General features: G+C 39.8%; 2 protein-coding genes across 4 annotated transcripts in view; one reads left to right on the forward strand and one right to left on the reverse strand.

The window, feature by feature from the left end:
- The first annotated feature begins 3,182 nt into the window (after window positions 1-3,182).
- Window positions 3,183-27,378, forward strand: part of CDC20B (cell division cycle 20B) — a 58,329-nt gene continuing 34,133 nt past the window's right edge. For both annotated transcript variants that reach the window (XM_014860336.3, XM_070519652.1), the window contains exons 1-3: window positions 3,183-3,370; window positions 3,649-3,711; window positions 26,572-26,797. In XM_014860336.3, the coding sequence (XP_014715822.3) occupies window positions 3,308-3,370; window positions 3,649-3,711; window positions 26,572-26,797 (352 nt within the window). In that variant the 5' untranslated portion in view covers window positions 3,183-3,307. The remainder of the gene's footprint in view (window positions 3,371-3,648; window positions 3,712-26,571; window positions 26,798-27,378) is intronic.
- GPX8 (glutathione peroxidase 8 (putative)) lies at window positions 10,218-14,990 on the reverse strand. Of its 2 annotated transcripts, XM_014860334.3 has the most exons (4): window positions 14,902-14,990; window positions 14,749-14,815; window positions 13,918-14,179; window positions 10,218-10,832 (listed from the first exon to the last, which is right to left on the reverse strand). In XM_014860334.3, exons 2-4 carry the CDS (start codon window positions 14,776-14,778, stop codon window positions 10,669-10,671), a joined length of 456 nt encoding a protein of 151 aa, XP_014715820.1. In that variant the 5' UTR covers window positions 14,779-14,815; window positions 14,902-14,990; the 3' UTR covers window positions 10,218-10,668. The 2 variants fall into 2 exon arrangements, with proteins under 2 accessions (XP_014715820.1, XP_014715819.1); XM_014860333.2 differs by having other exon boundaries at window positions 14,749-14,979.

Below are 27,378 nucleotides of genomic sequence, written 5' to 3' on the forward strand. Positions count from 1 at the left end.
ATTATTATTATTTAGAGCGACAATGTAATTATGTAATTAAAAAAAATCTGCATTTGGGAAGCTTGGATGTCCTCCTACCTCCCGTCGGTGGGGACCTGCTCAGACTCTGAGAGCACCGGCAAGAGCTGAGTCAAGAAAAGCTTTTTCACAAGAAACTCGCCCTTTTCCCTTCCTCGCTGCGCCCCCTCGTCTCCCCCTCACCTTACTGGGAATCCTTCGAAGTGGCCTTTGCGGGGGGCTTCTTCCTCACAGCCTTTCTCATTATTACAAATCTACCTGCAAAGCCCACTCTCGGAGGAAACACTTTGAAGATAGTAAATTGCTCACAGGCACCCGAACCTTTGAATTAGACATTGTTCTCAAACCGTCTCTGGTAAAAATTAAGATAAAATGTTTACAGGATGTTTCTATTTTCTATAGTACAGTTGTACTATAGTGTTCCTATTAGTATGACCACATGATGTTCAATTCAATTTTGTTTTCATTTTGAAATAATTTAACTTAGGAAAAAGTTACAAAGAATTCTATTATATCCTTGACTCGGCTTCCCCAAATGCTAACATTTAGCATAACCATAGTACAACATAACGTAGTTACAATGGTCACAACTAGGAAATTAGCAATAATTAACGAATCTACAGATATTATTCAATTTTCTACTATTATCCAAAAAAAGGTCCTTTTTTTTTTTTCTGGTCTGGGATTCAATCAAGGGTCTCACAATGCATTTAATTGTCATGTCTACTTGGTTTCTTCTGATCTGTGACAGTTTCTCAGTCTTTCTTTTTTCATAACTGGCACTTCTGAAGAGTACTCTTGGCCAATTATTTTGTGAATGTCGTTCAGTTTGAATTTGTTTCATATTTTCTTGTGATTATATTTAGATTATGCATTTTTGGCAAAAATACACAGAAGTGTGCCCTTCCCAGTGCATCATATCAGGAGGCACTTGATGTCAGTGCTTCATTGATGGTGACATTAGTCGATTACTTGGTTAAGGTGCTATATGCCAGGTTTGTCCAGTGAAAAGTTGTGATTTTTCTTTTTGTATTTAATCATAGGAGGCAAATATCTTCATCATATGTATACCGATTTTAGCATTGATGAATCTTGACTGCAAGTTAGCCCTGTGGTGTTTGCCAAATGGTGATTTTTCGGTTTCCATCATTCTGCTGTCATATTTCAATCTGAATATTTAAATGCACAATAACTTTTTAAAGGAAAATATTTGCCTAATACTTTTCTACTTTACTCTAGGGGAAAAAAGGCATTTGGAGGCTGTGATATGCTGTGGAATTAATGGCTGAAATGGAATTTATGAGTGAATTACTTAACAGATAACTGAATTCTATTTTATTTTTTGGTGAGGAAGATTGGCTCAGAGCTAACATCTGGGCCAGTCTTCCTCTATTTTGTAGGTGGGACGCTGCCTCAGCATGGCTTGATGAACGATGTGTAGGTCCACCAGGGATCTGAACCCACGAACCCTGGGTTAACAAACTTAACCACTCCAGCACCAGGCCGGCCCCAAACAACTTCTGAATTTCAAATGAATAATTCACTATTCTTAGTACTTGTAAGAACTTGGATTCTAAAATCTCAATTTACATGGATTTATAAGCTCATTAATTGTATTGGTTTGTAGCCATTCTCATAAATGGGTGTGTAAAATGGTATTTAAAAGTGGAACAAAGACAGAAGTCTTTAATATTATTTCCAATGTATTGCTAATTTTAGTTGGCATTTGCAAAACTGACCCTTTAACAATACATCTGACTCTCATCCAATGATATTTCACTTTATTTAGCCTCAATGTTTGCTGAAAGGATTTACTGGCAGTTGAAATGAGTACTCGTTTGAATGCATTGCAAGGAGAGTAGAATTCTTTTGGGTGAGATCTTTTAATCTGAGGGTTATTTGACTATCAAGCATTGTGATAAATCTCATTTGAAGATTAAGTTATCCTGAGCAGCATTTCCCCTAATCTTTATCATGGTAGATGGAAAACTGGTCTAAGATTGAGTCTTAGCTTTGATGCCAGTTTTTCTTGCTTTCAATATGAAAGAAAGCAGGAGAGTGAGTTTAGGTTTTTTTTTTTTTTTTTAAAATCACTGATCTTTTTGCGTATCTGATATCTATGAACCTTTCCCCTGGAAAATACACAAGCCCACGTGTTGCATTCGAGCAAAAGCAATCCATCGTCAAGTGGGGGTGGGGGTGGGGTGGAGGAGGTAATGGGGAGGGAAAAGTGGACTGCCAGACTGTGAGAAGTTTCCCAGACAGTTTCCCCTCCTGCCATATGGCATGTGACACAGCTCGCCTCTCTTGGCAGCTTAGGTGGGCACCTAACGCTGCACAGACCATCTGGCTTCTTGTCATTTCCCTCCAAACCCCTCCCTCAACCCCCAGTATCATCCTTTATCACTCAGCCCCCAGTCTGCTCAGCTGTCTTGCTGGCTCTTCACTCCCAATCAGGCCCTCCCTGGCGCTCTCACCTCTCTCACTAGCCTATTGTTTGGGAACATAGCTCAGAAGCTCAAGTGAGAGAAACTGATCACTTCCAAAGGGCTCGAGCAGAGAATTTATTGAATATGTCAATGCTTCCCCTTCTCATCAGCACAGAAATCTTGCCAGGTTTTCCTGTCTGTTCGAAGATGAAGAGCTGATGAACACGTCTAAAATCAACAGCCTACACAAACGGTGATCATTACCAATGGAGAGAAGGCCAGAGAGTCACCGTAGCCCTCTGACCCCTCAAAGGCGGGATGGGGCTGGAGAAAGAGAAGTGGGAGCCGAGGAAAAGGGATCAGGATCCGTTATAACGAAACACTTTTTGTTTCTGAAAATGGAAAGAACGCAAGCTCCCAGAACCCGCTTCTTCGCCCGCCAACCCCCTCGCCTCCTGCCTCTGTGACAGCCCTCGGCTCCCGGCCGAGCTCAGGCCCGCCACCGCCCGCGGCAAAGCTTGGCGCTCCTGCGCGCGCCTCCGCCGACCGAGAGCAGGCGGCTGCGGGGCGGGGCCGCCGGCCGGGAGGGAGAAAAGGGGAATCCCTCCCGGGCTCTGACGTCACCGAAGCGCTGGCCAATGGGAAGCCGGAGAGGGGGATTCCCGCTCTGGCTGCCGCCCCGCCGGCTTTTTAAACAGTACCCTGGGGAAAGCTCTCTGGGAGCCGTGGGAGGAATGGGAGCATTGAGGTTGGGGGTGAAATAGGACGAGACTCTAGAGGTTTGACGATTAGGCATCAAGACGGGCTTAGACTGAGGGGAAAACAGGAGGCGGCCAAGGAGAGGCCAAAGTCCTCCTGAGATGGAGTGGAAACTGGAGCGCACCGCCCCGCGGCGGGTCCGGACCGAAGAAGAGATGCTGTGGGTGAGTAACGCCCGTTGGCTTCCTTGTCTCAACTCCCTAGAGGGGCTTCTTATCGAAGGCACCGTTCGTAACACCTGTTTAGGGCCAAAAGGTAGTATAAAACTCCAAACTCTGACCTTAATTTTGAGTTGTGTAATTTAGTTATAACCTGGAGCTACCTGGTTGCTTAAAAAAAGTGAATGTGATTTGACAAGCTAATGATCTGGAAACATTCCACCCCTAACATTATGGTTTTTAAAAATAGTTTCTCTTTCCGTATGTTATTTATATTTTCAAAGGAAAATGTCATGCGGGTGCTCGCCAAAGACATGAAGCAGAAGAGAAGCCAAGGTTCTTCCAAGGTGAGTGTCTAGTGCTTGCTCTACTTCTTCGTGTTAATTCTGATCTTGATCAAACTAATTCTTTCGAAAGAAGATATTTGTTGGAAGTATAGGCTGGTCTTAAAATATGAAAATTTAAAAAATCAATCTCTTATTATATCACTGCAGAATCTAATTATACACCACCAAAAAAAAAATTCTGCAAGAAACTGAAGATCCCTGACAAATAATGGTAATCATCTGCACCTGAATGGTGCTTTCTAGTTTCAACAGCAACAGATGAAGCTTGGATGTGTCAGGTAGGCAGTGCATTGCTAGCTGGCTATTTCATTTTAACAGTTGCTAGTTGCGCTCCCCTCTGTTGCATTCGAAAGCTTGCCCCCAAAAGAAATGGAAATGCTGCCATCTTGTGGACAATGAAGAGAAGTGGCCTAATCCTCGGCCCTTAGGTTAGCAATTTAAAATTGCTATTTTAATTGATCCAATGTAGTAGCACTTTTTCTCCTGAACCCGAAGACCTTTAGCTTCTCTTGAAATCAGTGTAAAAATAAAATCTAAATGATTTTTTCTTTTCTTTTTTTTTTTAAAGATTGGCACCTGAGCTGACATCTGTTGCCAGTCTTCTTCTTTTTTTTCTCTTCTTCTCCCCCAAATCCCCCAGTACATAGTTGTATATTCTAGTTGTATATTCTGGTTGTGCTATGTGGGACGCCGCCTTAGCATGGCCTGATGAGTGGGGCTATGTCCATGCCCAGGATCTGAACCAGCGAAACCCTGGGCTGCCGAAGGGAAGTGCGCAAACTTAATCACTCAGCCCTGGGGTGGCCCTGATTTTTTCTTATTTTTTCCTACGTTAAACAGCCCTTGTATACTGTGAGTCTCTAATTATCACCATTACCTTGCTTCTCGCTATGCTAATTTCCTTTAATTTTTACTCATAGATTCTAGTTTCAAACTTATTATCATTTTATTTTTATATCTTCTGATAAATCAAACACAGGACTGCACTTTCAGAATGCAATGACTAATGTTATTTATAGTGGGAGAAAAAGAATAACGTTTAAGTCTTTAAATTCCTAAGTATTTTAATATTGATTTTTTCCCCAAGCATAGCTACAGTTTTTTCTTACGCCCGGCTTATGTATTACCATGAGTCCTAGATATTTTACTGCCTAATATAGACAACTGGTCTTTTGGTCAGTAAATAGAAGTAATTGGAAAAGCTATAGTTAAGTATAACTTTGTTAATTCACTTGAACTGCAATATCATATTTTCATATCCAAGCTTTTAATTTGTAAAAGCTAACTGTAAGTATTCTCAAGGTTTTACCTTTTTAAGTTTTTGAATGGACTAAATATTAGTTTTATTTCTTATAATAGTTTTGGAGGAACAAGTTTTGTCTATAAGTTTTCTTTAATATGACTATTAAGATTAAAGTTCTGCCACTGTGTTTCATATATAAATGTAACCTCGGGCCGTGGAAAGCAGCAGTGACCTGAGTCAGGTAGGCAGTGTGTTGTTAGCTGGCTGCTTTAGGTCAATTCAGCAGCCACAACTACCCTGCCACTTGCTTCTGGATAAATTCTTCTCATTAACAAAGTGCATTGGTTACCTGTGTGTGATGGGTTGGCAGTGTATTGTTAGCTGGTTGAATATATGAATGGCATCAGCTAACAAGCAACTGCTATCTTATTGCATATACAATAAACATCAGAGTATAATTAAATCTGGAATGTGAGTGTGTGTATGTGTGTGTGTATATTTTTTGCTATGAACCAGGGCACTATTGCACTATTTACCATTACACTTGTTATTGCTGTTCAGTTACTCAATTATAATACAATAGACAGTTTTGTAATGTGAAGAAACTACTACAATTAATTATGAAAAAATTTCCAGGTAATATTTTTGAAGTCTTGTGTAGATAGTATTAAAGTATTTATGAAATTATATATTTATTTTTTAATATAAAATTTAGAATACAATGACAATTTAGAATGGAAAGCCTAAACTATTTCCCCAAATTTTCAACTAAGTCTTTAGTTTTCTTTCTGGATGATCGGTTTCTGAATACGACATTAGAGTGGGTCTGTGTGACCATATGTGGTAACCAGCTGAAGGGAGAATTGAGGTAACTTTCCAGATGAGTCAGTCAACCAAAACGTTTTCACTTGAATATCAAGAAAACTGGAGATTTTTGGGGAGTGGGGTTGAATTTGTTTGGAAGATTTGCCTCAATTCTTCGCTTCATTTTCCTTAAAATAACAGAATCATAAAATATTTGGAAGAAAGCATGAGATTTAGTTTGAGAAAGGAAGAACTGACTGTACAATATGATTTTAAATATTTTCTCCTTCCCTTGGAGGCCATGTTGAGCCGTGGAGCAGGGTCAGATATGTGCCGGGTCCCAGACTTACAGTCCGCACTCCTGTAGACATTTGCAGCAAGTTCGTGGACGTGGCTTTGGTGGTCTGGTCAGTTAGTTACACCCTAAATGAGATGTGAGAAGTATATCACACTCTTTACTGTGTTGGAGTCTAAGTTATTGGTAAAATAACTTTTATTCTTACCTTATTTCTAGAACCATGGGTTAAATAGATATCTATAATTAGGTTCTATGCATTTTACTACTTTAAATCTCATTCTCTTTTTACTGTTGCCCAATCTCATTCCATTTTCATCATCTTTACGTTTGAGTATCTGTTCCATGTAAATATTGTTTTCCTTTTGTTTTTTTTAAAGGTTAAATTTCAACATGTTATTTTCTATAGGAAGTCACTGACCTGTTGATAAAAATAAAACCTACTAAGTTTAGAAGGCTTGGCCTTTGTGTTTTAATTTTTTTGAACTAAAGAGCAAGACATAAAATGCCAACATTTATACTCAATAAATAGAATACATATTTAAAGCTGTTGTTCAGTTCCATAGTATTGAGATGATGAGAAAGGAGGGAAAGAATGGAATTCAATAAAGATAAATTAAGGAGATCAACGGGTAAGGAGGAGAATGAATATACACATTCAAAGAGAAAATGTTTCCATAGGAGTGAGAGGGAAAGCGAGGGATCCACTCCTGGGACCTCAAAGGAAAAGAAGAGGGAAAGGGGGTTGAAAAAAGAGGAGAGAGGCTCTGCTGGCTGGGAAGCATTTTCTCTCCCCGGTGTTTTCTGTTGGGGCAGCTGCTGTGCTCTTCAAGGTGCTGGGGAGTAACTGCTTCCTGTCACTACCCTCTGGAGGGCTTCCTCATTCCTGGCTGCTTCACTCTGCAAGGCATGGCTTAGCACTGCAGTGGGAGAAGGGAAAAGCAAGAGTGGGAAGGCGTGTGATGTGTTAGTTTCTAGGTGTACCAGTTATTAGAATTGCATTATCCCATGGGAGGATGAAATCAAGCTGAAGGATAAATACAGACAAAGCGTCTCCATATTAGCTCCACCCAAACGTGTCTTTTTTCTTTCAAAGGAACACCGTGAATGAATGTGATATTCTGTGCAGGGACTACTCGACACTTTTTAGCTTGTGTAAGGCAGTTTTTTGAAACACATTTAAAGAAAATACAGTTTTTTTCTTCTCAGGCTTTCTTTTTCTTTCCTTTTTTTTTTTTTTTTTTTCTTACCGGAGTGTTTTCCTACTTGAGATTACCTGCAGACAATCCAGTTAGGCCATTCAGTTTTAGTGTGATTACACAGTATACTGCTAGCAGCTTTTCATAATTCAGTAATTGCATATACTTTCATGTTTTTATATAACCTGTCAAAATAGTGTATTTATAATAAAGAGTATATATGATATATTTTTGCTCTAGGTTTTTCTCTTTGGAAATCCTTATGATACTCTGATCAAGTCTGATTTTTAAGAATTTTGGTGTGCTGGAGCCAGCTCGTACTGATTTGTGAGGACCGATGGTTAGATTTTCACAAATTTTGCAAGCCAGTTATGAAACCATTGGTAGGTTGAAATTGACCATGTGGGAGCATTTACACCATGGAAATTGGCAAATACTGCAAATCGGGACTCCTTCCCCAGAGAGTTGGTTGTTAAATATTTACCAGCCACCACTGTATATGTGCTATATATACTCTAACTCTTAAGAATTATATATATGCACGTATACAGATACTATTGATACACTATAGTTATTAAGCATTTTCAAGGATGAAGTTTAACTTTCAGGGTATATTTCAGGCAAATTCGTATTTATTTCACTCTCCAATGCTATTGCTACATCTGCCGTGAGATGATCAGGAGTTAGTATGAAGTACTCCTCTTCATCCCCCAAATAAAGCAAAGCACCAATTAATGCATTTTGACCAGATTTAATAATGACCACAATTAAATGCATTTTATTTTGTCCCCTTCCTTTGTCATGAGGACAATAGCTGAATACCCTTTTATGTGATGCCTGCTATTTTTTGTTATACTCCTGAGTTCAGGCGGCCCATAGTAGTCTATGTCTCAGAGTTTTTGATGCTTAGATAGGGAAGGTATTACACTCAATTCGAGAAGGATGCAATTTTTCCTCAGTGTATATTTGCCTGGGAATATTCACACGAGACATTTGAGTTATGGGTGGCAGCACGTCAACAAATGGCTCCACTCCCTCTTCCAGCACACACAGCCTAGTCATTACAGAACACTGAGTGGACACCTACATGGCACACTTTCCAATCCCCACCTGCCTTCCCTGTACCCAAAGGGTCGAGGGGAGAGAATCAAGCACTGACGATAGTAGAGATTGCAGGTTGCATAAGACAACCAGTGTTGGAGATCTATAAGTGAAAACCCCACTTTATGTGGCTTTGGAGAGAACTGGTGACTTGGGGCAGGACGGACAGCTGAATTTCAGTCACCGGGATGGGCCTGGTCGCTCCCCAGCGCAGCCTCATTACCCTCTGTCAGCAGTGGGGAGTCTATGTAACCTGTGTAGGGCTGGCATATACGCTGCTGCTCACACCCCTAATGTGACCAGATAAAACACCGCAGCAGTCCTGCAGTACTGTTCAGAACTTGTGGGAGTCATAAGTGGGGGTATATGGCAAGAGTGCTCTGGAAGCAACACTTGGAGGGGTTGCCCCAACAAAATTTTCTTTAGAACCTTAGAATTCAAATTGCTAAGAGGCCTTTGGGGCAAAATTGCAAAGGACACAGACTTGTTAGGTGGCTCCTATTGCTTTGACAACAGTCCAGGTTGCTACTGGTTCCTTTCCTGATCCCTTGAAACACCTTGGTAAGTTGGAAGGGGATTCTGTTCAGTTTGACCCCTTCTACCCCCAATTTACAGGAGAGGAAACTGAAAAGTAGTCACATGACTTGCCCAAAGTCATGCTGCTCGTGAGCGCTGGAAGCAGCTTTGCTGACACACCAATCTGGCATTCTCGAGGCTGTCCCTGTAAATCCTCTTGGCCTCTGATGGAAACTACACCTCCAGCCCCACCAAATATCTTACTACAGACATTCGGAATGGGGTGGTTGGACATATACTGTGAAGCAGAAAGTATTCCAGGAAATATTTTTGGTTTCTCTAAGAACTTTAGTCTAAACACTTATGCAGAACTATATACTGAGGTTGCATTACTGATTGCACCATACAAACAGAATCTTCACTTTCATTAATCAGATCAGAATTTGGGAGCCAACTCAGCTATTTGGATTGGGTCTTCCTTCTTAGGTAAATTTTACATGACTGTATTTTAACCTTTTTTTTGCCCCAGTCTTCCTATTTAATTCTTTTATGAAATGAACATACATTTTATGGGGCAATAATTAACCTTCACCAACTTGGCAATTTGCTTTGTTAGCCAATAATTACAAGTCTGACAACATGGAAAGATCTTCTCTTTGGGAGAAAAAGTGTGTTGTGACTCCATCACAAGGTTCAGAGGTTGCTGAGGTTTAGGACGTGTCATTGCAGTCACTCCCTTTTTTACCCTGAGTTTTGGCTCTTGGAGTTGATTCTTATTGTTTCAGCCATGAGAACGCTGTAGCCCTGGATTCTTTCCAAATGACTAATCTAGTCTGAATATATTAGCAACCAAAATTAACCTGTAAGGAACCAAGCTAAACGATCATATACTCATGGCATCTTTCTTACAGTGGGATTTTCACTCAGAAATAAAGACTGACTCAACTGTTAATATTCTATTTATGGAATTTGAGTTGCTTCTGGAAAATAATAAATACTGAAAATGATGAAGGATTTTTCAAATGTTATGATAATGTCATTTATAAATGACTATTTGGCCAGATGTGGTAAAACATACTATAAACTTGTACTTAAAAAAACAAACAAAAGCAAGCCCCAGTGACCTAGCTTAAGTTCAGCGTACTCTGCTTCAGCGGCCTGGGTTTGGTTCCCAGATGCGGACCTATACCACTCTGTTAGCGGCCATGCTGTGCTGGTTGGCCCACATACTAAAAAATAGAGGAAGATTGGCATGGATGTTAGCTCAGGGCGAATCTTCCTCAGCTAAAAACAAATGAAATCCTGTATGTGAAACAAGCAAAAATATATAAGGATTTGAGTCTATATATGTATTTTATGTTTTCAATGTTTATTTTGTGTTTTATTACATAAAAATAGCCATTTACAGTCAGTTACTCCAGAAATTTCAGTCACACAGTGTCCTGAATTCAAAACAGTGGTCTAGTGTGCTGGCATTTCCATCAAGTACCATCCTAGAAAATGTCAAGTTGAACAATAGGTTATGGAAGCACATTGGCAACTGTGTGTTCTGAATCATTTGGTGTGTTCAGATGAAGTATTTAGTATATTTCATTTTGATTCTTTGGCTACTCTTTATTTTTGCTGTGGGTAACATCTCTATCATGGGGACGTTCATTACCATTCACTAGCAAGGTAACATTAAAAAAATCCTCCTTCACTGCCACATTTAATTGTCAGAGTATTTAAAATGAGACCAAACCCTCCGTGGAGGCATTTGCGTATTCTGACTATTGCACTAGAGTGGTTCAATGCCATTTTCATAGATCCTCTTTCTTTTTTAAGATCATTTGTCTAATCAGAGCTGCTATCTCAGGCCTGATGACATCAATGGGCTCCTCTGGCCTCCAGAACTTCACAACTTGACCCTCAGGGTTGACCAGATACTTCCAAAAATTCCACCTTGGTTCCTTCTTTGAAGAATCTAAAAGATAAGAATATGTTTTCGTGAGAATAATTTTATTCTTTGTCAAGATTGTCATTTCTATTACTATCTACATAAGTGATAACTTTAGAATTAAGTTCTAGGATTGTCATGTGAAAAACAAAACAAAACAAAAAGCAAAACAACCAAACAAGGCAAAACTCAAGGTTTGAGTAACCAGCTGTCTATATATATGGCGACTTCACTGATGATTCTGCTGATGTAGAATCACGAAATAAAGTGGGTTATTTTAGATTTGTTGATCTAAACAACAAAAAGTTTACCTTGTCACTAGCTCAACACTTTCAGTTTCTTAACATTATTGAAGATAAAATGATGTTCTAAAGGTCGCTGATAATGGAAATGTATGGATTACTTTTCATATCTATGTTTTTAATTTGCATATTACATAACTGGAAGCAGTAAAGAGTTCTAAATAATCATTGGAGAAATTATGACATCCTTTTCATACATTTTAATTTATGTAAGAAATATGGATTTTTTTCCATGTATATCATCCAGGATTTATCTGTATTATTATTGGCTAACATTAGAAAAAAATATAAATAACGGTAACTAAAATTTACTAAGTGCCTACTACGTGTCTAATCATGTATCCTGAGTGCTTCAAATGGATCCTCTCATTTAATCGTCACAGCAACCCTGTGAGGTGGGTATTTTATTATCCCCGCTGTGCAGATGAGAACAGTGGAGGCCCAGACTCACGGTCACGTGGCGAGCGCGCGGTGGAGCCTGACTGATATCTAGACCTTCCTACACCACAGCTTGTGCTCTTCATCTCTGGGGCTATATTTCCTCCACAGGGGACATGGCTAAGCATGCAGATTTTAGGAGGAAGATGACAAATTCATTTTTGTGCACAAGGGAATTCAGGTGTATGTGGGACAGCAATCAGAGGAAGCAGCTGGCTCTCTGGCTCTGGATCTTAGGAGAGAGAGCTCCCTCAGGGAAAGGGGACAGAATAAGAGCCCAAGTGGATTGTTGGCAGAATCCAGAGGATCAGTAGAGTTAAGGGTGGATGGAAAAGAGGGACCTGCAAAAGAGAAAGGGAAGAGCCAGAGTGGAAGTCAGTGGTACCACAACCTGCCAGGTTCGGGAGGGTCACAGAGTGAGAGGCCAGATACAGTGATGGAAGAAGGAAACAGAGGCAGGGATGTGGAGAAGACACGTGTAAACTATTCTTTCAAAACAGTGATGAAGCAGGTAGAAGGAACACTGCAGAGAGTTTTTGAAGGTGGGGAATACTTGCTTTATGCTGGGAAAAGAACCAATGAGGAGGCATAGGTTAAAAATAATAAAAAGTAGCCTAATATTTACCTATCTGTGCTTTACCTTGCATACTGTGTCAAGCATTTAAATTGGTTATTTCATTATTAGTATTCCTGATCAAACGTCAGTGACTCAGTATGAGCATCATATTATTACCTTAAAGCCTTCTTAAAATCATTTTAAAAAATAGCCCTTTTCTATAATGGAAAATGTTTCTAAAGACAATGCCCATCGGGGCAGGGTTCTCTCTAACTGATGTAACATCTTGTGAATTAGAAAAAGAAACCCTTCCAGGTGGAGTCCCTCAGCATATGCCTTGCTACTGGTCTGGGTTTCAGCCTCCACTTGCCTCCTTACCCAGGTGCCCTGTTTAGTGATCAACGTACACACTTGTACGGAGCGGTCCTGTTTGTCACCACATGATCAATTACCGTCCATTTTGGCCACTTTAAAAGATCTAATTTTCATTTGGCCATCATTTCATAGCCTTTGTCTCTGAAGCTTCCTCTGACTTCAGTGAAACCTTACATCACTGTGACCTGTTGATTACACACCGTCAGCAGAGTTTCAGAAGCTTTTTTAGCAATAAAGGGGAAGAACCTAGGAGCTACTGCGCCCAAGTATTTGGCTGCTATAACTGAGGGATGATCACAAGGGCACGTGCTCCGGCTTTTCTTTCCTCAGTGTGCCCTGGAAGTAAAAGGGATGAAGACCTCGCTCTAGTGGCCATTCATGGTGTTAGTAACTGTATTGACTCTCCCTAGAAACTAAATATAACGTTTTTGGAAGATTCTGATTTCACACTTAAATGAAATATGTAGAACATCATTAGCTGGTCTGTTGGAAGCTTGATTGCCTGACTGAGGTCATAGTTTTATCAAGACTCAAATGGTCTACAGTGAAAATGGGACTTAGGGTATCATCTGCATGAGTTAGATGAGAGGACATTAGCTCAATGTCCTTTACAATAGCATCTGGCACAGTGGATAAGTACTTTATTTTTCTTATTAATGTACTTAATCCTCCAAACAATCTTGGGAGGTAGATGCCATAGATAATCTCCAAATGAGGAAACAGACACAGAGAAGTTAAGGTAGTGCTTGAAGCCACACAGGAAAAGCAACAGAGCAGGGGTTTGAACCCAGAAAGACTGGGGCCAAAACTTCTCTCTTACTCACTATACCACACTACCTTTATGCTAACTGACCCTGGAAAATCTTTATATGGATTTCTGTAGCTAGTCTAATTGCAGAGATAGCTTAACACTAACCTCCTCCAAAAAAATCAAGATATATTCTGTTTTGAATTTTAGCAAAAACCTGATAAACTGAGATATTATTCATCCCTGAGGATAATATCTCCGATAAGTAAGACAACATAAAGTTAACCACAAAGATATGTTTAATAATGTTCAGCAACATTCATGAGGGATGTGCAGCTTTAATACTGGGGAGGGGCATTTCCCTAAGTGCTAGTTACATGAGAGGAGAACTGAGATATTTTGTGACAATAGCTATGCCGACAATTCAAGTAAATTGTTCAGGAAAATGATCACAAGGAATAAAATACATTGGAGTAAATTTATGTTTCCATCCGAGAAGTTAAAACATTGATTTCAGGGAGGCATAACTTCTAGAAAGTTACGAAGGATGAGATTCTGGCACTTTGATAGTTTTAGAAAACTTTCCCACTAAAACATTTCAAATGAAATAGGTAAGTGTGGTCCTCGTATATTTGTTTTAAAAATGAAAAGCCATTAAAAACATTATATTGCTGAGGCAAGGTAGATATTTACCAACGAGAAATCTAAATGCAGGGTCTGCTTCAGATCCTAGAATCTTAATCTTGTGGAAGATGGGGAACGTTGCTCCGTAGTTATTTCTTGCAAAAGATACTACTTCGTTGCTTGGGCGGGGCTCCGATTCTCCAAACTGATTGCATGGAAAAGCCAGGACGCTGAAGTGGAATGGTCCAAACTCTTTGTGCAGTTCCTGCAGTCCTAAGTAATTTCTGTCTGTGAGTTGGCAGTCACTAGCCACGTTTACAACTAGTGCAACCTCCCGGAAAAAGAAAAAAAGTGCAACCGGAAAGTGAAGCAAATAGAAGATTAAAAAAAAATTCCGCAAGTAGTTAAAACCCTAAACTATTTTGGGGGAATACAATCTTTGATAGATGGTTATTTCACATTTTTAGACATACTCAACTTACTGAAAATCATGACCCGGATGCATGAGTTAAGACGGAAAGATCACTACTCTTAAAAAAGCATCTGGTACTCGCAACAGTTTATTTTGAAATAAAAGTTAATTATATGATCATCGATAGAGTTTATTTTAATGTTGTTAGAGTAATTAATACTTTTATTAATAAATGTCTCTGTATTCATATTACTATAAGAATTTCCTAAACAACTTAAAGTATTAGTTCAGCACATAAAGCATTTTAAAACAGTTAAGACAATCAGAGTTGATCAATTAGAAGTATATAAACTATGAGAACTCTGAAACACCAATAATATTAAAGACTATAACTTAAGACAATTTAACAGTGAAAACCAGGTTCTATTAAGAGAATAAACAGAGAACGTGGACAAACAATAGACATAAAACCAGAAGATGCAACTTACTTTGCCTTTAAACTTTTCCAGAGAAACCATTCTTCCTCTTGCATCTTTCACTTCAAAGGCATAAAAGCTGTTGATTTTAGGTTTTAGAAATTTTAGTTGTAGAAGAAATAGCATTACTGTGCACAGAACCATAGACAGCAAAACTGCAAATACCTTTGCTTTGGGCCCTGAGCATCTTAACGGGTAAGCTGTGAGAGGCTCCATTTTGGATGATTCTAGAGGGAAGTCTCAGCAGGCTGGAATTCAAGGAGGAGCTGAAACTTGAAACCGGCTCAGTTTAACGGAAAAGCAGGAAGGACAGACTAGCTCCTTTCACTGCTAAGGAATAGAAAGACCCTTCTCAGCTGGCGAATGGAGTGAAACTCTTGAATGAAGTCAAGAGGTCTAAAGAATTTCAATATATTTATGCTGTCAATTACATTTTTTGCTAGAAAAATTAGGACATTTTTGGTAGCTCTTTAACATCTTCCCAACAAAGAAAATATTTCACCAGAAGGTGGTGCCCTTGTGGCTTGAAAGATGTGAAGGGCTCCCAGCAATTGGTGCCATGCAGAGGATTTAGGTACATAATACCCAGGAATAGTTCAGAGTGTAGATTAAATTGATCTTTAATAGGATGTATGACCTGAAGGAATTTAATATTATATGTATGGATTAAATCTGCCATATGAGTTCCAGGAATTTAGAGTGGAAAGGCCAGTGAAGTATCTGAAAAGGCTACTTACTCTAACTTCATCTAGCTAAGGCAATGCTGGGTGAACATAGTGAAAATAAATACATTAACAACAATGATGGCTTTACAAAACCCTCCTTGATCATAAAGCAAACCGTAGTCCAGTGTTTTTCAAATTTTTGATTGTGATCCACAGTAAGAAATGCACTTTACACTATAACTCAGTACACACAGACATGGACACATGTAACTGAGAAATTTCATTAAACAATGAAACTTTCCCTTTGAACTGCAGTGTACCCTGGTCTGTTGCATTTACAAAACAGCTTGGTTCTGACCCATGAAAATGATTTCATGATTCACAAATGAGCTGTGGATGGAAAAATACTGAACTCTATAATAAAGTAGGAATTTAACAATTAAATATGATAATTCTATCAAAAAAAGCAAAAACAGACATAAAAAAACCCAAACCCACCTTACTTGAGTGCATCATCTCATTGCTTCATTTTTAATCTTTATTTTTCCTGTGGCTGTTGCCTTCCTCAAGAGCCTAACTTTCCTGTTGAAAATTTTAGGGGTAGGTGTGGAGAGGAAATTGAGGGTTGCATATCCTGAAACGTGTGGTTCCTTTAGTGACCCTAGAAAATGCCTTAAGATACACAGCAAGTTTTGAATTAAGGTGCTTTGTTCCACTTGGACCTTACTGTTGGTGTCACGGTGTGTTTCCAGACAGTTCTGGGAAAGTGCATGGAATGACCCGGGAAGCTTGTGGGAGTGCCCTTCCCATCACTATTAGATCTTTGGAGCTTTGGAGGATGTTTTAAGGAGGCTGCCTGCTCTGCTTCTGGTCCCCGCTGTTGTGGTTTGTGTGTTTGCGGGTAGTTGAGCCAGCTCACAGCTTAGGTGTGTAAAACCTATCAGAGACAGATAAACCACTTTACTCCCACTCTCATGGCCTGATCAGAATGGACACAACAGAAAAGTATTCTCTTGTAAACATAATTTCTAGTAAAGAACAAAAATGTGCACAAAAAGTGTTCTATCACTTCCTGTGATCGTTTTACTTTGGTGTTCTCTGGCCAACTTATTGAAAAAGTCAAAGTCCTTGTGTTTCTGTTACACCCTGACACTACTATGTAACTTCAGTTCTCTGGCCTTGCTGCTCTAAGTGGGGTCCTTGGGCCAGGAGCGCTGCCATCAACTGGGTGCTTGTTAGAGATGCGGTGTCTCAGGCCCCACCCCAGACTTCCTGAATCAGAATCTGCATTTTTACAAGATCCCCTCGTGACTCAAGTGCACACTTATGTCTGAGAAACCTTAGACCTCAATCTTTTTGTGGTTTTCAGAGCAAGAAGTTCTTTGGTTTCCCTTTGTCTTCCACAGTATCCATGTTTCATGTCTCTGTGTCCACACTAGATATTTTAACTACCTCCTCAGGCTATTCAAGCAAAGGGCTTTAAAAGTTCATTCATAGAACACCTGCTGTAATTTGAACCATGTAAACCTACCCCAGCATAACTATTTTGAGGGAGGGGACAAGTCTGGGAGGGATGTTGACTGACCATCCCCCAGGCAGGGCCTTAAAGGGTGATATTATTTTGATAAAATCATTATGATAGTTTTTAGTCTGTTGTTTTATAAATACAGAAACTCCCGTCAAGTGATCCAGAGCTGAGTGGACTTGAGAAGGCCAAAATTATATAACTTTGCAAGACATCTATGTAAGCCAGCATGCCAGCTTTTACAACCAGAAATGGAACTGTTGTGCAGGCTGATGTTCCACATTAGTTTGATCAGAAAATTCAGTCTATATGAAAAAGTACTTTGAAAGCTTAAGTAAGTCTCTTTCCTAGGATGAGATCAGAACCTGTTTGTTAATTTTATGATTCTTAAGGCTTAAGGGCATGATATATAAATGTATATATTTATGATATATAAATATCCATACTGGCCCATTAACCAAACATTCAAGACAACAGTTTGGGGAACTCCTGCCCTGCACAGTGGTGAACACAGATAGATTTTGGCCCTTAGAAATCTCTTCTTTCTTCATTGGCAGAGTCTTTCTCTGTATATATTTTGATATCGTCATCTCTCAGTTTTCTGGGCGTCTGTCATCATTGCTCCGTGTTCTGTCTATCCTAAAACCATTCTCAGATTATAAATATGTTACGGTTGCAGATTTGTCTGCATAGGGGATGGTATGCTAGAAAAACCACTGGAACTCCTTCAGAAGACCGAGGAAGTCTTTTTAAAAGAGGGGAAAAGATTGATGAGGTTGAAGGTCAAGGTTAAGGGAAACTGCTGGGTCAAGATGGGATAAAGCAGTTGACTCAGTTAATCAACTCAGGCACTCACTTTAGTAGAGGATACTAAAGTGTAAGTGGTGGAGCCAACCTCATACAAATTTGAGATCAATTTTGGAGATGAGACATGCATGAAACAATTAGGGAACAATTATGAGATAGCAAATAACCAAGTGCTAAGTAAATAACTTGTGTTTGTATAACATATATATAAATATATGTTAAATGTAAATATAATAAATGATTTGTTTGTAGAGTGCTTTATACTACACATGATTTATTTACATATTAAATAAATATACATATATATTAAAGAGGATCATGTGTAGTATGTATAAAGCTCTTTTCAGACATAATGCAATAATTCTTTGAAATAGAAAGTTAATAACTTGCCCAAGATCATGGAACTGTTAAGTGGAATAACCAAGACTAGAGTTTAGGACTTTCAACTTCATAAGCAAAATTATTTCAACTATATTAAACCATTTCTCTGAATAAATAAAATATGTTTACTTAGAAGAAAACGTGGTAGGTGAGATTGCTGTAATACTCTGATGAAGGAGTTTTATTCATCAGGAGACATTTAGTTCTGTAAGAAATCTCTGTAAGAGTCTAAAGAGGAGAGGAGTGGAGAACAACAGCAACAAAGCTTGTCTGTGTGTACTGAAGTTATCTGGGAGGGGTCACAGGAAGTCTGCGGAGCAACGAGTCAGGCTCAGAGATGACTTAAGGAAGACAGCGTTGGTCATGCCCTACAAGGGAAGGGATAGATGCTAAAGACACTCTGGAGCCCCCAGTGGCAAGTGCTGGCAATGGAGAATAAAGAATATCTGATCTTGATGGTTTTGACTTGGGTTGTATTGCCCACTAGGATGAGAAGGCATTGGAGGTTCAAAAATGAGAAGATGAACATTTCGGTCTAAATAATTAATTTGAAATAGTATTGAGACCCTGGCTTTGCAATGTCTTATGGACAGAATGCTGCTGCTTTAGGCAGGGGGTGGTGGGATAGGTGGGAGGGACAGATATTTGGAGGCTAAAGAAGGGGGCTTGGGGGATAATATGCCTGAGTGCTGATGGGCCATCTTTGTTACTTTCATCCCTGCCGTGAGGTTCTAGAAAGACCCTGGCATCACCAGCATGTCTTTCCTCGGAATGTCCAGGTTTTTCCCACCCCCTGAATATTTGTGTGTCAGACTATTTATCACTCGATATATATTTGTTTCTATTTTCCCAGTTGTTTCATTTTGTTACTTCCTGACCTTATTTTTAACCTCTCTAGGTTCCTTTCTATTTATTTTTTGGCCCCGCTGCTCTGAATTCCTCCCGATTTAGTGTCAATATGATGTGAACTCTAAAGGTAAACAAAACAAGCTGATGTGCTTGGAGTATCAAGTCGTTCATCCTTTTTCCCTTCTTTGTCTTATTTTTCTTATCTTCCTCTTCCTCTCCATTAATAAATACTTGAGTCATTTAAAGCTATGCGACAGGCATTTCCTCAGCAGGAGAGAGGTCCTGGGATGAAAATTTAAAAACACCGAAGATGAAATAGCACAATCTACGGTGTTTCCTAAGCTGCGGTCATTTGCGTAGCACCTCTGTGATTTCTGCCATATCTGCATAGCATTTGTCAGTTACTTAAAACATTTTTTGTTCAAATGGACTCATTTATTTCACTCTAATTTTTCTGAGGGAAAACTTTATATCAACATCGAAAACTTTAAAACATTTAAAAATGCACCTTAAAATACATACTATTAAAAAATGGTCATCTGTACTGCTATGACCCGTATGTCCCCAGTGGAGGGACTGACTGAGAACTGTGCTTTATATTCAAAATGTTATTGAAAATTGTGCTCGAACTCTTTGAAAGTTCTTTGTGTTGAATAAAAATTCACCTCCTCCCATTCACTGGCCCTAGTTTTGTTACAGGGAGCAATACAAGGTAAGTTTTTCTTTTTTGCAAAAACTGCCTTCAATATTTGAAGATGGTTCCTTTTGGGGCTTCTTTCTTCCAGACTAAAAGCCGCAGGAGCCCACACTCCATTCGCGTGTTGCTCCGTTACTGTATTTTCCCTGACCTCCTGTCACTGTGGTTCTTTCCCTCTAAATAAATTCAGGTTTTGAATCCTGGCTTGTCCATCTCCTTCTTACAGAATTGTTCTGAAACTGGACATGGTTCTCCAGATCAGTTCTGACCAGTGCAGAGACAATCAGGTTTTGCCTGTACTTGTTCTGGACACTTTTTTCCCCCCTTAATGAGACCTAAAATTGTACTGCTCAAAAAAGAGTAATTGCATGATACTGTAAACTCATATTCTGGGTGGCTGCCTGATACTGCCAGTCCTTTGCACTTTGTATCAACTCTCCCCCATGTTATGTCTGTGCAGGGAAAAAATATCTCAATGGGGAGATTTTTCATGTATCCTTATTGAATTTAATTTTGCCAATTTTGGTCCTTGTCCCATATTTTTTATTCTGAACCCTACTTCTGTCCTTTAATATTTTAACTACCTTCCTCAACTTAGGATAAACAATTTTGATTAATAAATCTCCATTCAAGCCACTGAGATCAAGTTGGACAGCGTAACACCAGGGACAAAAGCCTTGGGGTACAACGCAGGGGGATTCACATAGGATAGATCCCTGAGACTTGTGCCATCCGGGGCACTGGCAGCAAGCTACTTATTTCTGGTTACTTGTTTCTCCTATTGGAAAACAGTTGTCTATTTTGGGGGACACTTTTCTCATTTGTCATGTTTTTCGTAGATCACTAACTAACATCCTTTCTGGAAGTGTTGTCAGTTCTCTGAGGTTTCATTTATCTGGTCCCAGAGACTTCAGCTTATTTAAAGTGCCCAGATGAATACTTACTGCTTAACTTATCTCACTCTCCAGTTTCTGTAGAAATGTTTATTATACCCCGTCTAACTTGAAAATCATTCTTCTTAATGGAGAAGAAAGAAAGGAAATAGCTTAGTTCTTTGCCTCTGGATTCTTTCTTGAGTCCCTTGTACCTCTTTAGCATTAATTGCCTCTAGGGGAAGAGATTCATTCATTTATTCATGATGGATTCTCCTAGATGCCAATGAATGTCCTCTGCTCTGAGGAAAGTAAGATAAAAGACAACGTCCTTGGTCTTAAGGAATTTGTAATAGAGTAGGAGAGAAATAAAAATAATCAGAAAAGTGGAAAATGAGCTATCTTAGTCCATTCGGGCTGCCATAACAAAACACCACGGACTGGGCAGCTTATAACAAACAGAAATTTATTTCTCACAGTTCTGGAGGATGGCAGTCTGAGATCAGGGTGCCAGCCTGGTCGGATGAGGGCCCTCTTCCGGGTTGCAGACTTCTCGTATCCTTGTGGTGAGAGGGCTGGGGAACTCTGTGGGATCTCTTTTATTAGAGCACTAGTCCCATTCATGAGGACTCCACCTTCATATCCTAATCACCTCCCAAAGTCTCCACCTACTAATATCATCCCCTTTGGGCCTTAGGATTTCAACATGAATTCTGGGAGGACAAAAATATTCAGACCATAGCATGAGCAGAGGTGCTAAAAGCACAGGGACTGGATTGATTTGTGAGTTCAAACCTTGGCAGGGTTTCTCTGGTTGGTTGTGGGGTTGTGCACTGCATGCTCCAGGGGGTGCCCCTCATAAAGACAACGATGTGTACAACTGCATGCAGTGGCTCTGTATCCTTGCTCCAGTTATTCTTGCTCAAGCCTATTAACCTTCATTTTCCAACTCTGTAGAATGGGGGAAATAATAGTACCTACCTCGTGAGGAAGTTTAAATAAATAATCCGTCCAATGCATTTATCCCAATGCTTAGCACATATTGAGCACTTGATAAATGTTGTTGTTACCAATAAAATGGGATAGTGCTCTATTGGAAGCACACACCGTGAGCTATGGAAGCACACAGAGGGCTATTATTTTCCAACGACTGATGTAACAAATTACCACAAACTTGGTGGTTTAAAACAACACACATTTATTCTCTTACAGTTACAGACGCCAAAGTTCCGAAATCAGTCTCACTGGACAAAGCCAAGGAGTCAGCAGGGCCTTGCTTCCTGCACAGGCTGTAGGGGAGAATCCAGTCCTTGTCTCTTCTAGTTTCTGGTGACACCCAGCATTTCTTGGCTTGTGCATCATCCCGTTTCTGCCTCTGTGGTCACGTTACCTTCTCTTCTGTGTAGTCAGATCTCCCTCTGCCTCCCTCTAGAAAGACATGTGATTGCATTTACAGGCTGCTCAGATAATCCAGGATAATCTCCCCATCTCCAGGTCCTTAATTTAATCACATCTGCAAAGCCCCTTTGCCATATAAAGTAGCATTCACAGGTCCCAGGGATTAGGATCTGGATTTATTTTAGGGGACCATTATTGTATCACTTAGGATTCTCTAGAGAAACAGAACCAATGGGATATATATAGATGTATACAAGAGGCCTATGAGATTATGGAAGCTAAATCCCGTAATCTTCCATCTGCAAGCTGGAGAACGAGGAAAGCTGGTGGTGTAATTCAGTCGGAGTTCAAAGGCCTGAGAACTAGGGGGCTGCTGATGTAAAGTCAAGGAGTCTGAAGATCTGAGAACCAGGAGCTCCGATGTCTGAGGTAGGAAGAGAGGGACAGCCCAGTTCAAGAAGAGGGAGAATGCACCCTTCCTTTGTCTTTTTGTTCCATTTGGGCCCCCAATGGATTGGATGATGCCCACCCATGCTGGTGAGGGAGGATCTCTTTACTCAGTCTCTTGAATCAAATGCTAATCTCTTCCGGAAACACCTTCACAGACACATCCAGAAACAATGTTTTACCAGCTATCTGGGTATCCCTTAGCCCAGTCAAGTTGACACATAACATTCACCACCACAGTTATTTAGCCTACCACGGGTTGCCTAACCCAGTTTAGAATGGAGAAGAAGAGAATGTCAGAGACATCTTCTTGAAGGAATTGGTGGCTGATCCTAGCCATGGAGATAGGCTAGAAGTTACCCTGGCAGAGAATCGTGAAAGAACATCTCAGGTGGGGAAACAGTATGGAGAGAGTGACAATAGATGAGCCAGAGAAACACAGACCTGCCAAGGCAATGTGAGATTGTCAATGTGAAATTTTTCGATCATTTTTCTTAGCTGACATTTTGAATTCTTCTTTATTTTCCTTCTTTTAAACTTAGGATTATTATTTTTTATTATTGTATATTTAAATTTGAGACTCCAAGGAAAACTTTGAGCAAGTGTCTCTTTCATGTTTGTTGCAAATCAAATGTATATTCAGATATGGTGGCTCCTCCTTTTCTTGCTCCCTAGAAAGGTGAGGGCTACTTGTCTAGCGCTGCAGAGGATGCAGACGTAGCCTACAGCCTGAATGTGGCCCACAGACATGCTCTGCTACAGTGTTCTAAAAAAAATCTGAATTAGTTGAAAACTTTACAAAGTGGGGAAATTGATATGAGAAGTTTGAATTTCTAACTTCTCTTATTACATGGGACAACGTGCTCCTGTGACCCTCTTTCTTGCTGAGGCTGAAACATGAGCATTACAGTTTTAGAGAGATTCCCACCACCCTCTGTCTGGGGCCCAGTCTCCCCAGCCATTGAGCTGGCATTGCAGGTTTCCTTGGAGGAGAGAAACCGAAAAGTGGGAGGATGGAAGTCAGAGTGGGCCATGTTTCTCCCTCCAGGCCTGCTTCTCTCATCACCGTCCCTTCTGCTCCCCTGTCTGGGCTTCTGAGTTCGAGACACCTGCTTTACATTTCCAGGGCTCTATCGTTCCCTCTTTCCAGCTTTCCCCTTCCTACTGAAAAACCAATAACAGCAGAACATCTAAAAGGCAAAATAAATAAATAAATAAATAAATAAATAAATAAATAAGAAGACCCCTAACAACACTGATTACAACAGCTGAGGTCTCGGGCTCCTGACTTCCCTTTTTCTGGGGAAGGTGTCCTCTTCGGTGCAGTTTCTGGAGGAAAACACAAAGCAGCAGTGAGGAGAGAGAGCTCGCTTCGTCAGATGCAGTGGCTGCAGGCGGGCTGGGTGATCACCTTCACACATGCTTATTAAAAAAACCCAACGTTGGGGCTGGCCCCGTGGCCGAGTGGTTAAGTTTGCGCGCTCTGCTGCAGGCGGCCCAGTGTTTCGTTGGTTCGAATCCTGGGTGCGGACATGGCACTGCTCATCAAACCACGCTGAGGCAGCGTCCCACATGCCACAACTAGAAGGACCCACAACGAAGAATATACAACTATGTACCGGGGGGCTTTGGGGAGAAAAAGGAAAAAAAAAAAAAACCCAACGAAATGAATATTTACTGCCCCAAATTCTGGCATGTTTCCTTCCTATCTTTCATTTATAGACAGGAAATGAGACCATATTGGAATACTCTTCCACAGAGTCTCCATTTTCCACTTGGCAATATATTGTGAGTATTTTAATGTTTGATTGAATGTTATCCTCTGTTATCATTTTCTTATTAGTTTTTTTATTGAGATGAAATTCACATAACGTAAAATTAACCATTTCAAAGTGAACAATTCAGTGGCATTAAGTACATTCATAATGTTGTGCAACCACCACCTCTATCTAGTTCCAAAACATTTTCACCAACCCCAAAGAAAGCTTTGTACCCATTAAGCAGTTTCTCGCCATTTCCTCCTTCCCCCAATCCCTGGCAACCAGCAACCTGTGTTCTATCTTTATGGATTTACCTATTCTGGGCATTTCATATAAATGTGTCTGGCTTCTTTCTCCTAGCATAATGTTTTTGAGGTATGTTCCACGTTGTAGCATGTTATCAGTACTTTATTCTTTGTTATGGCTGAGTAATATTTATATATTTATGATGTATAATGTATATACACACACATATACATGTATCCCCCACAATTTGTTTATGCATTTATCCACTGATGGACATTTGGGTTCTTTCCACCTTCTGCCTATTGTGAATAGTGCTACTATGAACATCCTGTACCTGTATTTGTTTGAGTTTGAGTACTTGCTTTAATTTCTCTTGGGTGTATACCTAGACGTGGAATTGCTGTGTCATGTTATAATTCTGGGTTGAACTTTTTGAGAAACTGCCAAACTGCTTTCCATAGCAGTTACACCATCTTACATTCCCGTTAGCAGTGAATGTACAAAGGTTCCAATTTCTCCCCATCCTCAGCAACACTTGTTATTAATTGATTGATTGATTATAGCCGTCCTTGTGCATATGAAGTGGTACTTCATCGTGGTTTTGATTTGCATTTCTCTAATGTATGTTATCATTTCTAATGGCTGCAGAGTATTCCGTTTTATGGATGTCGCATAGTTTGCGTAGTCAATTCTCCAGTGGTAAACATTGAGTCCCCCCATCTTTTTGCCCCTATAAACATATACTGCAGTGACACCCTCATGTTCTCAGTTGAGAGTGTGGACTGTGGAGTCAGACAGATGAAGTTAGGATGTGGCATTTCCACTCTGTGGTCTTAGGCAATTCACTTTACCTCTAAATCGTAGTTTCTTCATTGGTAAAGTAGGATTAAGTAACAGACCTCCTTCACAGGGTGTTTCTGAGGATTAAACATGAATGTGTGTAAAACCTTTAACATATGGGCTCGTACGTGGTGAGCACTCAATAGATGCTGGTTGGTTTTGTCCATCTTTCCTGGCATCTGTAATTTCTTTCTTAAATTCATAGAGGTGACATTGCTGGGTCAGTAGAGGTCATGCACATATTTGAAGGCTTTCGACAGACATTGCCCAATTGTCATTTCCGGAGACTAATTTACACTCCACCAGCAGTGTATGCCAATGTTTGCTTCTAGCACCTTCAACACTGGAGATTATAATTAAAAAAAAGTCATTGCTTGTTCTCATTATTGTTTTAAATTTGCATTTCTTTGATTACTAGTAAGGTTGAATATTTTTGGGGCATTTATATGTCTCTTTTGTGAATTGTCTTTTTTTATGTTCTATGCCCATTTTTCTTTTGTGTTGGTAAACTTGTTTAAATTTCTCTAAAATCTCTTTATATTAATATAACATGGCTTTAATTTATTAAAAAGTAATTCATTTCCAGTTTGTCACTGGTATTTTAATTTTGAATAGCTGCGTGTCATGGCTCACTGCTATAGGATCTGTAAATACCAAACTCCTGGTGTTTCTCAGAGGGATGGATGGATGGTGAGCAAGTTAGGCCTCAGTTTTCCTATCTGTGAAATGAAGGGGTTGGACTACAAAACTGCTCTCTATTTCCAGATTTGAAATTTTATAATTTTATTTATTTATTTTTTTAAGGATTGGCACCTGAGCTAACAACTGTTGCCAATCTATTTTTTTTTCTTTCAGCTTTTTCTCTCCAAATTCCCCCGGTACATAGTTGTATATTTTAGTTGTGGGTCCTTATAGTTGTGGCATGTGGGATGCCGCCTCAATGTGGCCTGATGAGCGGTGCCATGTCCGTGCCCAGGATCTGAACCAGTGAAACCCTGGGCCGCCGCAGCAGAGCGCGCGAACTTAACCACTTAGCCATGGGGCCGGCCCCCGAAATTTTATAATTTTATATAAACATTTGTGTTTAGTATATAGTGTTATTTCAACTTCATACTTTATATTAATATGTAACAGTAATAACTATAAACATAATTACTCCCTAAACTGCTGCTCTAAGTGTGTATATATATATACATATAATATTCTCCCAGGTCACAAAAATTAAAAACCTCTTATATATTTTATTTGTGTTGTACTAGATGAGTCATTTATAATCCTCTTTTAAGGAATTTCTACTTCTGCATCATTGAGGCCACTATAAATTACAGCTCTTTTTGTTGTTAAATAGGTATTTGATGCTGTTAATACTACATATTCTAACTTTAAGAGCAACTTTGTGAAGAGGCTGTCAGCTGAGGTTCCCGTTGCCAGTAGCCCAGTTACCACAAGATGGCGGCAAAGCCAAACCAGGGATCTGGCAGCCTATTCCTTTGAGGAAGAGCATTCAACCACTGAGCTCCCAGCTTCGTCATCTGTGCTGAAAATAACGCCCGAGAACGAGACCTTGATTCTAGGTGAGGTGATAGAAATGCCACAGGCCAGTTTTGAAATGTTAAAAAAGGATATATTCATTCCTGAGAGAATCTTTGTCTTACAGAAATATCTAGTGTCACATTTAGTCAACTGCTTTTGTCTTTTTTCCCTTTGAATAAGAAATTTCCACTGTGGGGGTGGGGAATGAAACAAAACCGAAAGAAAGTATTTGTATTTTAAATACATTTCTGAGAATTGCATTAGTAGATGACTACTTTTGTAAAGATTCTAAGTATGTATGAATATGTGTGTGTGTGTATATACACACACACACAAGTTTTGCAAAGTATAGACTTTTAATGTCTTTGGTAAGATTCCTGGTCTACTACAGTCTGGAAAAAGATATGTTAGCAATGAAATAATCAGGTGTGAAATAGGAGAATAAAAAGATGAAAGCAGGAGAGGATGAGAGGAAGAGAAAATAAAACGAAAGAAGAGGAGAGGGGAGGAGAGAAAGACAGAGAGAGAGAGAAAAGAGAAAAAAAGAGGAGAGGAGAGAGAGAAGAAAAGGGAAGGCGAGATGAGAGTGAGAGGCAGTCTGGCCCCTGCTCTGGGGTAGAGA

This window comes from Equus asinus, chromosome 10, assembly GCF_041296235.1.
Source record: "Equus asinus isolate D_3611 breed Donkey chromosome 10, EquAss-T2T_v2, whole genome shotgun sequence".
In the NCBI taxonomy this organism is placed as follows: Eukaryota; Metazoa; Chordata; class Mammalia; order Perissodactyla; family Equidae; genus Equus; species Equus asinus.